This window comes from Pyxicephalus adspersus, chromosome 5, assembly GCF_032062135.1.
Source record: "Pyxicephalus adspersus chromosome 5, UCB_Pads_2.0, whole genome shotgun sequence".
Classification (NCBI taxonomy): Eukaryota; Metazoa; Chordata; class Amphibia; order Anura; family Pyxicephalidae; genus Pyxicephalus; species Pyxicephalus adspersus.
In genome coordinates this window covers 135,856,438-135,868,724 of record NC_092862.1, presented here as the reverse complement: position 1 = coordinate 135,868,724, position 12,287 = coordinate 135,856,438, and the positions used below count along the sequence as shown (strand labels likewise).

At 42.2% G+C, this 12,287-nt stretch overlaps 1 protein-coding gene across 1 annotated transcript in view; it reads right to left on the bottom strand.

Moving 5' to 3' along the window:
• LOC140331637 (pituitary tumor-transforming gene 1 protein-interacting protein-like) overlaps positions 1–11,257 on the bottom strand; it is a gene marked incomplete in the record, with an annotated part of 53,820 nt that extends 42,563 nt beyond the window's left edge. Inside the window, 2 exon segments of the mRNA XM_072412820.1 lie at positions 496–548; positions 11,074–11,257. Of these exon segments, the coding sequence (XP_072268921.1) occupies positions 496–548; positions 11,074–11,185 (165 nt within the window).
• Positions 11,258–12,287: the final 1,030 nt, after the last annotated feature.

Here is a 12,287-nt window from a genome sequence, read left to right as displayed (position 1 = left end):
TCTTTAATGACCAAGACAAACTCTGCAGTTCTTTCTTTTTGTGTATCAAGGCACAGCTTGCTCCAGTTTTTTTTGCTTTGTTTGTGATTAGCTCACAGTGAGGATTTTATACAGTAACTGACACAACGCTTCCCTAATAATAATCTTGAGACAAACTTCTGTCCTAACTGCATTAATTAAAATAATGTACATGTTCCGACTTACATATAAAAATTAAACTTAACAAACACACAGTCCCTATCTCCTATGTAACCCGGGAACTAACTGTATTACAGTTTATTCTTGACAATTTCATGTTCGGGCCACTATTCAACTTCTAAGCACAGGCTAAATGCCTTCTTCAGCTTGGTACTATGTTAGGATGTGACTGGTGCAAAAACCTGGAGCTCCACAAGTGGGAAGATATTGTGCCCACAGGATAGAGGAATATGAGCCAAAGGTGTGCCAGACTTTGTCATAAATCAAATATCATCAATGATCCTCGACTATGCTCACCGTAACATTCTTCAAACATTCTTCACAAGTCTTCCCTGAGTAGAAGCTGCATGCTAGAAAGAGAAGAAGAAAAAGTCAGCACACACGAACATTAACGCTGCTTATGGTAAAAAAAAAAGGCATTTAATCACCCATGTCAATAATCACCCATAAAAATGTACAAGCACTTTGCAGTTTACAATTAAAGCATTTATCAGCAGTTTAGATTCACTGTCTGGTGCGTTGTTTACAAAAGGTGAAAAATGTAACGTCTGTAAACACTTCTAGTGCGTACTTACACATTATGAGAAATGGAAACATCAAATATAGGCGTTTGAATCTGATATTTTCACACTGCGGAAATGTTCAGGTAAATTTGACTTACTTAGGTGACCAATGACCTCCATAGAGCTAAGTCACAAGGCAACTTTTCCCTCCTCCTTCTTCTAGATCTTTCCTGATTTGGATGAGAATCTTCCCCTTCTCATCCAAATCATGCGCTCCATTGGTAGAACACTGCGCTCTCTTGATTTGCTTCCTATCTGTCTGACCGCTCCTTTCAAGTTTTTTAAATGGTAACTCCTCCTCGCCCACTCTCCTCCCTGTTGGTGTTCCCCAAGGGTCAGTCTCCATCTATATGCTGATGACACTCAAATCTATCTGTCCACCCCTGACTTGTCTCCCTCAGTCCTGGATAAGGTCTCATGCTGCCTGTCAGCCATCTCATCATGGATGTCTGACCGATTATGAACCTCAACCTGGATAAAACAGAACTCATCATCATCCCCCCTAGAAATACGAATGAACCCCCTGACATATATCTACTGTATTTTTTGCAGTATAAGACACACTTTTTCTTCCCCAAAACTGGGGGGGGAAAAGTTAGTGCGTCCTATACGACAAAGGTGTGATAAAATAACTAAAATAATATACTCACCCGATACCCGATCCTGCGTGTGTCTCTGGCTGCAGCAGTGTCTGTCTCCTCTTCTCTCTGGCAGCAGCACGTGTCTTCTCCTGTCTGTAAAGCAGAGCGAAAGAAGCCGGCACAGCGCCACCTGCTGTTCCCTGTCCTAACTGCTGTACAGTGGAAAAAAAGCACAGAGTGATCAGAAGGGGAATTTGAATGACAGAATGATCAGAAAGGAATTTTGAATGACACAGAGTGATCAGCAAGGGAATTTGAATGGCACATGAGTGATCAGAAGGGGAATACCGGTATGAATGGCACATAAGAGATCAGAAGGGGAATAATCTTTCAGAATCTTTTTTTTCTAGAGTTTCCTCCTTTAAAATTGGGTGCGTCTTATATTCCGGAGCGTCTTATAGGGCGAAAAATACGGTAACTGTTAACAACACTGTTATTCGGCCCTCCCCTCAGGCATGTTATCTTGGCGTCACCTTTGATTCTGCCCTCTCATTTAACCCTCATATTCAGAACATTTCCAGGTCCTGTCACTTTCATCTACGCAACATCTCCCAAATCCACCCCTACCTGTCCCCTGAGACCACCAAACTCCTTGTACATGCAGGCAACCACTGCACAAATGTCAGATACGAATTAGCAGACGTGCACATAGCCCAAGTTTAAAGAACTGTGATAATATATAAAAATGATATTATATTAGAAAGATATGTTGTAGTGCTTCCTATTTTCTACTTCCTCCCTTATCATTGTGTTATTTTCTGCTGTTACATTTTTAAAACCCAACTTGAGCCCTAAACAAATTTGGAAAAATTGGGGCTAATGGTTGGACTTATTGTTTCCTTCTGGGAAGATTTCTCCTCATAACATAGAAGCGATGAGAAAGTGGGGATGCAGATTGAACAGAACACATTAACTTGGTAAAAAAAAGAAAAAAAAAAAGGGGGAAGTGTATTAATCTCTATGAGGTTATCATTAACACTAGTGACTTGCTGCCCTGGGGAGAAACCTTTGATCTCATTTCACAATCAGAAAATAACTGAAGACTGAATCCTTGCACCGGGGTCCTGAACAAAAAATATTCTATATTTGTTGGAGCTTTAAATCTGAACCTAAATATTCATTCTGCCCAACTGATGAATAATAAGGTGATAGAACGGTCTAATTCTTTAATTCCCCACTCTAGCAGGACCAATTGTTAAAGCCAATTCTCTTTCCCACCAAACAAGTCACAGTTTTCTGATGATATTGGGTACAATGCCAAACCGACAGCCCTACATCGATCACAGGAATGTTATGGGCCTGTCATGTTACCCCCCATTGGAGAGAAGTATGTCAGCTGCTGGGATATAGAGAAATAATGCAAGGGAAGCATTGAACTTATCCAGTAATAAAGAGGCCCACTGTATGAGTCTTTGATTTCTAACAAAACAATAACCCCGTTAACCTTCAAAGACTGTGCCTCAGTTCAACCACATGATTAAATCCTGCAAGAATTGCATTCGTTGAGATTATTTTATTTGTGTTTTATGTTTATAGTGACTAAGCCACACTGGATTAGGCATAGCTATGGAGTCATTTTAACTTTTTACCAGCTGCACCCCCTCCTCCAGTTTTCATGAACCAAAAGAAGGCAACCCTAGTGACAGATCAGGTGTAAAAAGTTCCACCATAAAAGGAAGTGAGGGACATTCTTCTCTGAAGAAACACAGACAGCAGAAAAACATATTATGCTTCAAAGATGTAATAAAGCAGAAATAAAGTTCCACTTTTAAAAATTTGGCATTAGGCAGGGTGATGTCCTGCAATAATCACTCTCTGTACTGTCTCCTCTGAAATAATTCACTGAGCTGCACATTACATCTTCGCTTGCAGTACTCAAGTGTGTGCATGGCATGTCTTCCAGCCCAAACCATGAAGGTGGCTGGAAATAGAATCAAGAAAAAGAAAAAGGAAGGAGATGGCCCCACCCATGACAGTATAGGTACATGTAGAAAATGTGTGATGAGGAAGGGCTTTTTTGCAGATAGGGGACGGGCAATGCACCTTCTGCAATAAGCATTCTTACCTGCCTGATCGCTCAGCGAAACGGACAAAAAAAAAACCACAGAGCTGCCCATGCACAACTCATCAATGGTTGCAGGAAAATTCAGCAACACTGGCTTTCCAGGCAGATGCTAGCACCCAAACTTGCATGCACCTGCACAGGAGTTACTTCTTCCCGGCCCCGCCAATCAAGATGGACAAAAAAAAAAAAAAAACAAATCAAGAAAAAGAGGGTGCCCACGGCGGTATAGGGACAAAAAATTTTTAGGTTTTGCTTTATGACAGATTGTGCCCCTAAGCAAGGTAGAAGCAATGACCATGTAATTTCTTCTAATGACATTAATATGTATTGTAATAGGCAAAGAAGAACCTCCCCATTTGCTGGTATGGTGCCATAAGACACCAACTTCCTACAAGTTCATCCTTCTGTGTGCTAGTTGCCTGGTTCACTGCACAATTATTATGGTGCTTTGCCTTCAAAACCCCTCCACAGTTAATGTCCCTCTGACCTGATAGAAAAATACTGCCCTAGCCGCCCTCTTTGCTCCTTCAATGACCTACTAATGACTTCTTCACTCATAACCTCGTCACATGCATGGCTCCAAGACTTCTCTAAAGCTGTACCGAATAATTTTCCTCACCCTATTCAGCTTCCTCCTACTTTCTGCTCAATGAAAGAGCGCTTAAAACCCATCTTTCTAAACTCACCTACCCTTCCCCTTCTGTCTCTTAAACCCTCACTACTTCCCACCATTCCACACCCCTCTTCTATTGTGTGATACTTCCCTCACCTCCTAGATTGTAAGCTCTTGGGGGCAGGGTCCTCTCCTCCTCCTGTGTCACTGTCTTTATCTGTCTGTCATTTGGAACCCATATTTAATGTACAGCGCTGTGTAATATGTTGGCACTATATACATCCCCGTTTAATAATTTGCAGGTTCTCCCGTGTCTGCGTGGGTTTCCTACGGGTACTCCAGTTTTCTCCCACATCCCAAAAACATGCAGTTAGGTTAATTGGCTTCCCCTTAGAATTGACCTTAGACTACATTAATGACTAATGCCCTTCCCATAGTCATATGATTGCAAGCTCCTTTGAGGAACAGTTAGTCATATGACTATCAACTTTGTACAGTGCTGCATAATATGATGGCGCTATATAAATACTGTATAATAATAATAAGCCCACCTGATGTGACTCGGGAATAACCAGCATCATCTATCCCCTTTTGCCCAGCTTTACTGTCCCCCAATCTATCCCTACCGCTCTCTAGATTTCCCCCAATTCAATCATGGTGGCAGATCCAGGAAGCCTAATATGGACCATTACTTCTGCCTGTACCGGGAATGAACTCCCATCATCCCGACCTGGCCAATCGAGATTGCAAGGGGGAAGTGAAGAAAGAAAGATGGCAGAGCCCTGTAGGATTTAGTTCCGCTTTAAGACACGTACAGAGGCAAGGTTCCATTATATTTTTAGGAATTCCATTAGGGAGCAGAAACTCAGTGATATAAAATCTAAAATAGTCATACAATGAAAAATAAAAATTTAGTTTTTAGCATGTTCAGTGTTCAACCCAGAAATTATTCTAGGCTGAGTAGGAAAAAGCTGTAGGCGGGTGGCAGCCTCTGTATTGTGACCCAACGCTTTAGTAACCACCCAAAAACAGCCGGGTGGTTACTGAAAAGTGCACCTAGCTAAAAGGGGCTGGGGAGAACACTGATGTTGATTGGGAAGGGTGGGGGGTGGAATTAATATTAAACACAATTTATATAGCGCCAACATATCACGCAGAGCTGTACTTTAAATAGGGGTTGCAGATGACAAACAAACAGATACAGAGTGTGACACAAGGACCCTGCCCAGAAGAACTTACAATCTAAGACAGGGGTGCCCCACACTTTTTTGGCTTGCCAGCTACTTTTAAAATGACCAAGTCAAAATGATCTATTAATAAACTTGGGACCTAACTCCCGTGCGAGGTAGAAAACAGTGTATAGTGACTGTACTCTGCAACCGGCCATGATCTGATTGCATTGCTTCAGAGGGTCTCTCTCTATTTGCCCTTACAAGAGGAGAAAAGCTTGGTGTAAGCTCTAAGTGAATCTGCTTGGAGTTTATATTAGGTGAAAGACTGGGCACCCAGTGAGAGAATACCTTGCCTGAGGTGGAAGGGGAATACGAGGGGAAGTAGTAATTGAACCTGTTGCTTTATTATGCATAGGGACTATAAAAGTTTCCATAGCTCAGGCCTTATTTAGCAATAAGCATAATGATATAAAAGGGACAGTAGCAGAAGTAATGATGGTGCTCGGCTCTTCCATCTCCTCTCAATTGTTTTTGAAAACTGCAAGTTCAAATTTGAGATTTAGGGTACTAAAGCCTAACTTACTTTTACTTTAATTAAGCTTAGAACATTCAAGGTGAATCAGAAACATGAAAAGTCTTTCAATTTCCTACAAGTTTCCCTTAAAAAGTCCTAGGTCAAGTAGAAAAAACTGTTTTATACCAGCAGGCTGCAGAAAAGGATCTTTGCTCCCTATTTGGAAGTAGTTGTTACCCCAGGAAGGTCCAACATGCCCCTTGCTAAGTCAGACAGAACACTGCAATGAGCAAAGCCCAGGCTGCTGGATTATTGGGAATCTCCAACTTTTAGGTGGGTCCACACATAGCAATAGTTCTATTTACATATATTTTCACACATTAATAAGCAACATTAAAAACCCTAATTAATTAGAACACATCCCTAATTCATAGAACATTGCACCAAAAAATACTTAATTATTATTAAACAGGATTTATATAGCGCCAACAGATTATGCAGCGCTGTACATTAAATAGGGGTTGCAAATGACAGACAGATACAGACAGTGGGAGGAGAGGACCCTACCCCAAAGAGCTTACAATCTAGGAGGTGGAGGAAGTATCACACAATAGTAGGGGAGATATATAGTGGTGGGAAGTAGTGAGGCTTTGAGAGACAGATGGGTAGGCAAGTTTGAAATGATGGGTTTTGAGGGCTCTTTTCAATGAGCAGAAAGGAGGAGCAAGCAGAATAGGACGAAGAAGACCATTCCAGAGAGTCGGTGCAGCTCTAGAAAAGTCTTGTAGCCTTGCCTGTGAGAAGGTTATGAGTGAGGAATCATTAGTAGGTCATTGGAGGAGAGAGGAGAGTGGCTAGGGGTGTAAAAGTCTATGAGGGCAGAAAGGTAAGTGGACAAGAGCTGTAAAGAAATTTGAAGACAAAGCACAGGAGTTTAAATTTGATTCAAAGGTGAAATGGAAGCCAATGAAGAGAACTACAAAGAGTTGCTGATAACCTCGCTGTACACTGGGGTTGCAAATGACAGACAGATACAGAAAGTGACACGGGGGGAGGAGAGGACCCTTGCCCAAAGAGCTTACAATCTAGGAGGAGGGGGAAGTAACACAAAATAGGGGGGGACGGGGGGGATATGTACATGTGGAGGTAGGGAGAGTTTAGGAGACAAAAGAAGACGGGGAGGCAAGTTTAAAAAAAAAAATGGGTTTTGAGTGTTCTTTTAAAGGAGCAGAAGGTAGGAGCAAGATGAATAGGATGAGGAAGACCATTCCAGAGAGTTGACGCAGCTCTATAAAAGGCTTGGAGCCATGAATGTGATGAGGTTATTAGTGAGGAAGTTATGGAGGAGTAAAGAGAGCGGCTAGGGGGAGTATTTTTCTATCAGGTCAGAAAGGTAAGTGGGACAAGAACTGTGGAGGGATTTGAAGGCAAAGCACAGGAGCTTGAATTTCATGGTGAAATGGAAGCTAGTGAAGAGAACTACAAAGAGATGCAGAGGAAGAGGAGCGGAGGGAAGGATGAACGAGTCTGGCTGCAGCATTCATAATAGATTGTAGAGGAGAGAGTCGTGTTAGTGGAATAGCAGAGAGGAGGAGGTTACAGTAGTTCAGACGAGAGATAAGAGCGTGTACAAGGAGTTTGGTGGTCTCTGGGGACAGGTAGGGGCAGATTTTGGAGATGTTGCACAAGTGAAAGTGACAGGACCTCTAATTGTTTTGAATATGGGGGGTAAAGGAAAGGGCAGAATCAAAGGTGATGCCAAGACAACGTGTCTTAGGAAAGGGACCAATAACCGTGGTATTAACAGTTAGAAATATGTCAGGAGATTTGGAATTTGAGGAGGAGAAGAGGATAGGATTAGCAACCTCATGGCTGGATCTTAATTTTTAATGAATCCAACCACCCAGAAACAAAATCATTAATCATGAGAGTGATATAATAGTAACTAAATATACACAATTATAAATTGATGTGTTCCTATTTTTATTTTTCACCATATAGAGAAGTGTTGTAACTTTCACACTTATTGGATAGAACAAAATGCTTCTGATGAGATTTAACTTACTAAAATGGGAAGAGCAATGTTGATCAGCATATTCTTTAAATCTACAAAACATTGTTGTTTACATAATCATGAATCATAAAACACTAAGAATGTGACAGTCATCACCAAATATGAGATCACCAGAAAATACATTTTTGTTATAAGGCCACATGGAAAGGACAGTGTAATTTCCAACTTCCTGATACACAGCAAATGTTTTGGTATATTTGGATACAAACCAATAATAAACTAAAAAAAGAGAAACAGATCTGTCACATTTTAATGGTGTTGGGTTATAATGGGCTACCTTGATATTTGGGGGTACTTGTTAGCTTGAATTTTCTTTTGGTTGTGCTTAATTTTAAAAACAAAGTAACAATACCCCTGACCCTTTATCATACAAAGGATTTGCACTGACTTGTAAGCAGTGATCAGAAGTCACATATTTGTTACCACTGGACATGCCACAATTCGAGTAATAACTGGGACTATTAAAGTAGACCTTAACTGAAAATTTGTACTTTGAATAAAAGGGAGATTACCTACAACATGCATCCTGGGAGGCTCTTGGCTGCTCCTACTGCCCAAGTAGTGCTGACACTTAACTGATGAGCTGCAAAGGTTCCTAGTCCCAGCTTTGGACAATTTTGAGTATAGCAGTTTTGTTTCATTTTATGGGTAAACACAGTGGGACTGATTTATTAAAGCTCTCCAAGGCTGGAGAGGATACACTTTCATCAGTGAACTTAGGTGATCCAGCAAACCCGGAATGGATTTCTTAAAAGTCATTTGCTGTTTGTTAGCAAAATTTTTCAATCTTAGACCAGATCCATTTCAGGTTTGCTGGATCACCCAGCTTCACTGATGAAAGTGTATCTCCTCTAAGTTCTGAGATTTAATAAATCAGGGCCATTGCTGTTGCTACACATATTTGGTATCTAATAATTGCACACGTTTTCCTTTGTGTGAACTGATTTATTTTTGTGTATTCCAAATAATTAGGGTTTCACATAAAGAACAGTTGTGCAAATACGCTTCATGTAAATCTAGAGCTGATACTTTTTGAATCAATGTCAGAAAACAGCATGATTCAGGGTTTCAAGCAATTGTTAGGTCTAAACAATGATGTGTTACTATTTTAATCTATGTGGAACATAAAAAGATGTCAAGAAGCATCTTTTTTCTGAATTGGAAAGCTTAACTAGTTTATAAATTTGAAAATAAATTGCATTTTTTGTTTTATTGTTGTCAGCCAACGTCTTTGTCCGGCTACAACGGCCAGGATAATAATCACCAAGAACCTCGGTGTTACTTATCACATTGGTACAAAGGATAATTCGGCTCATGCGATTGTTCGCTTCACTGGGTTATAAAGACATTGCTCACCGGGCTACAGATGAATACAATATGAGGGAACATTTTCTGTGCTGGAAAAATATACTTTTTATACAGACGATGAATACCCAGATTTATCTAATACACGGGTGAATTTTAGGATCTTTTTCCAGCATCCGTTGTCTATTCAAGCGGATATTTGTGGCTTTTTTATCAGTCTCTGGTGGAAGTAAAGAACAGAAAATAGTTACACTAAATCATTTCTTGCAATCTGGTGAATGGAGCTGGGCCTAGAAATGAGAGTCTATAAAAAGACATAAAAGTTCAAGTCTTGTTCTTCACCACTTTCCACCCAGTATAAGAGAGGTGCGGTGGGAGAGGCGTGCGCAGACAGCCCGGGGTAATAGGGTTGAGGATTCTATAGCTTATGCACCCCATAAAGCTGCCATCTCTGCTGCGGACTCTTTTGGGTTTCACCGGAATCTTTTTCTGCCATTGGGAAGCCTCTGATAATTTAAGGAGTTACATTGCTTTCAGTATGTTGAGCAATTCTCAGCAATGCTCAGAATAATGCCAAGCTCCATATTGGAAGGAGCATGTGTTGAAAACACTAAAGCTGCGTACACACGTCAGATTTTTATCGCCCGATAATCGGCATCGGCCAGATATCGGGCGAAAATCTGCCGTGTGTACAGTCGGCGTCGTCCATCGTCCGAACGACCGTCCTGGCGGATCCACGGACGATGAACGACGACCGATCCTAATGCAAGGGAAAGGGGAGAGCGCGCAGCAGGGTGCTGCTCCGTCGCTCTCCCCCTCCCCTCTCCATAGAGCAGAACGGTGCTGTATGTACAGCACCGTTCATGCATCGTGTAGTCTTTTTTCATTGGAAATGATCGTGAAAGATCCTTTCCAACGACAAAAATTGCACGTGTGTACCCAGCTTAAGAACAAAAAGCCCTCAGGAGCTGGGGAAAAGGTTTTATGACAAAACAGACTTTGCATGTTTTCTCAGCAAAAACATCTACCTCCTGTTTACTTTCACCTTCTTCCACCGGGAGATCCTGCCAATACCAGTACTTTGTGCTGCAGGCTGACAAACGCTAAGCCAGGCGCTACAATTGGAAGGAGTGTGGTCAGTTGACCGCATACATTTCTTTACTTTGGGGATCATCAGCCAAGTGAAGGAGTCCACCTGGCAGGCTGACAACACGGCTGCTGATGGAGAGAGATAGCAATCTAATGTAGTCAGCCTGAAAGATAACCTACTGTCCTGGCAGGATCTACAGATAAGGAACCTTGATGCAGATTTAAAGAAACAATATATATGATTAAATCTGTATACAGCGAGACAAAATACCAAATGATCTGGAAAACAGATTATGGGTTTGCATACATGTAAGGGTGAATCTGATGGGCAGTCCCTGGTGACTATGATGACCTGGATACTTCAAACCTGGATTCACCCCAACACGATTCCTAACTTCCTGCCCACTTGTTTATGTGGTGGGTCCTGCCCAGCATTGGTTTATCCAAATATTTATTCCACAAGGTTTACTGACCCAGTCCCCTCCACAGCTGTACATTCACCTCTGCTGTGTTCCCTCCTTAGTGGAAGCAAAAAGAAGACTACAAAGTTCTGCAGAGCAATGAATGGGGTGGCCCGCACCTCTCCTGCACCCACCCTACATAGCAATACACCAAACCCGCACACCTGCCAATAATTCATCCTAAAACAAAGGGGCGGAAAGGGGCAGATAATAGAAGAGACACATGGGGGGGGCACAATCACCGTCCACCATACTTACAAATCAATAGCAAGAGGACTGCAAGATACCAAATGGCATGAAAACTGGATGGTTAGCACAGAGCTCCCAGATATAAACATTGCCCAGCTTATGGCTCTATATCCCAGCCCCGGTTCTTACGTATGGACAGAGGCGCTGGAGTCTGAGTGGCGCTCGGGGTCCCCCATACCACAGCCAGGCTGAGGAGGAGCAGGCTCGGTGCACGGAGGGGCTGCAGCATGGACTCGGCCATTGTCAGTGCGGAGATTTGGAGATCACAGCTGACACTTTGTATCACTGTGACTGGAATGACTTCCGGGGGGTGGAGTTTACGATAACCCCGTGCTCCCTGTACAACCCCACCCCCATTCACATGCTGATGCTCTGATTGGCCAACCAGAAATCCTAATTTATTTGGTGCTGGATGACGTCAGGCGAATCACGTGACGGCATATCCTGATGTCACATGATGCAGCGAAAGCTGGGACTGACATCATTCTCTGGCTGTAACCCCCAACGTGGTACTACAAGATCCAGAATGCCCTACTACCAGAAAACTGTATGAGGTGGAACTGTGCAATTCCCAGCATGCCCTCAGAAATGTGGCAGGTTCATATTCTGATTCAATGGCTTTAACACCTTATCCCCAACCTGGAACAAGCATGCAGATAAACAATTCTGATATCACTGCATTGTTTAGAATCACAAAGATCACACTAAGCACTAGTAAAACATTAGGAAAACAGCTATGGCTTTCTGCACTGGCAAAAAAAGCACACGGAACTATGTAAATAATCTGTGTATCTGTCGGACGTCTTTAAAGAGTGCACTATTTTCTAATGGGGGAATGCAAAGGTAGTGACACCACAGGAATTTCCGGTTTCAGACTCAGCGTGGAGGAAGCATTGGTGATACAGTGAAGCAGAGAGGTGCGTGTATTTTACTTTCAGTTCTCCTGATAGACTTGTGTTTGTTATAGTCAGTGTACAGCACTGTTATGGCTGCTCAGCACTGATAGGGGATTGCAGGGTTTTACTGGAAGCTGTAAATCACATCAGTTCTTGGAAGTGTTGGGGTGAAATGATCCAGATGGAGCCCAGGCTTTGTGATGCTGCATTCATATCTGCATTGTATAAATGTGATGTGTGTAAGGAACTCAGTAGTCGTGGCTGCTTATAAATCCTCCATTGTGGTGGGAATCAAAATAACCTATTCATCAAATTCTGCCACCTGGAAGGTGAATGTTAGGTGCCTATCTGGGGGTAGGTTGTGGGTAGACTCAGACACTAGACCATGGTGGGGTTAATGTTAGACCCCCAGACAGATATCTGTCATATAGAGATATCACATCCTCC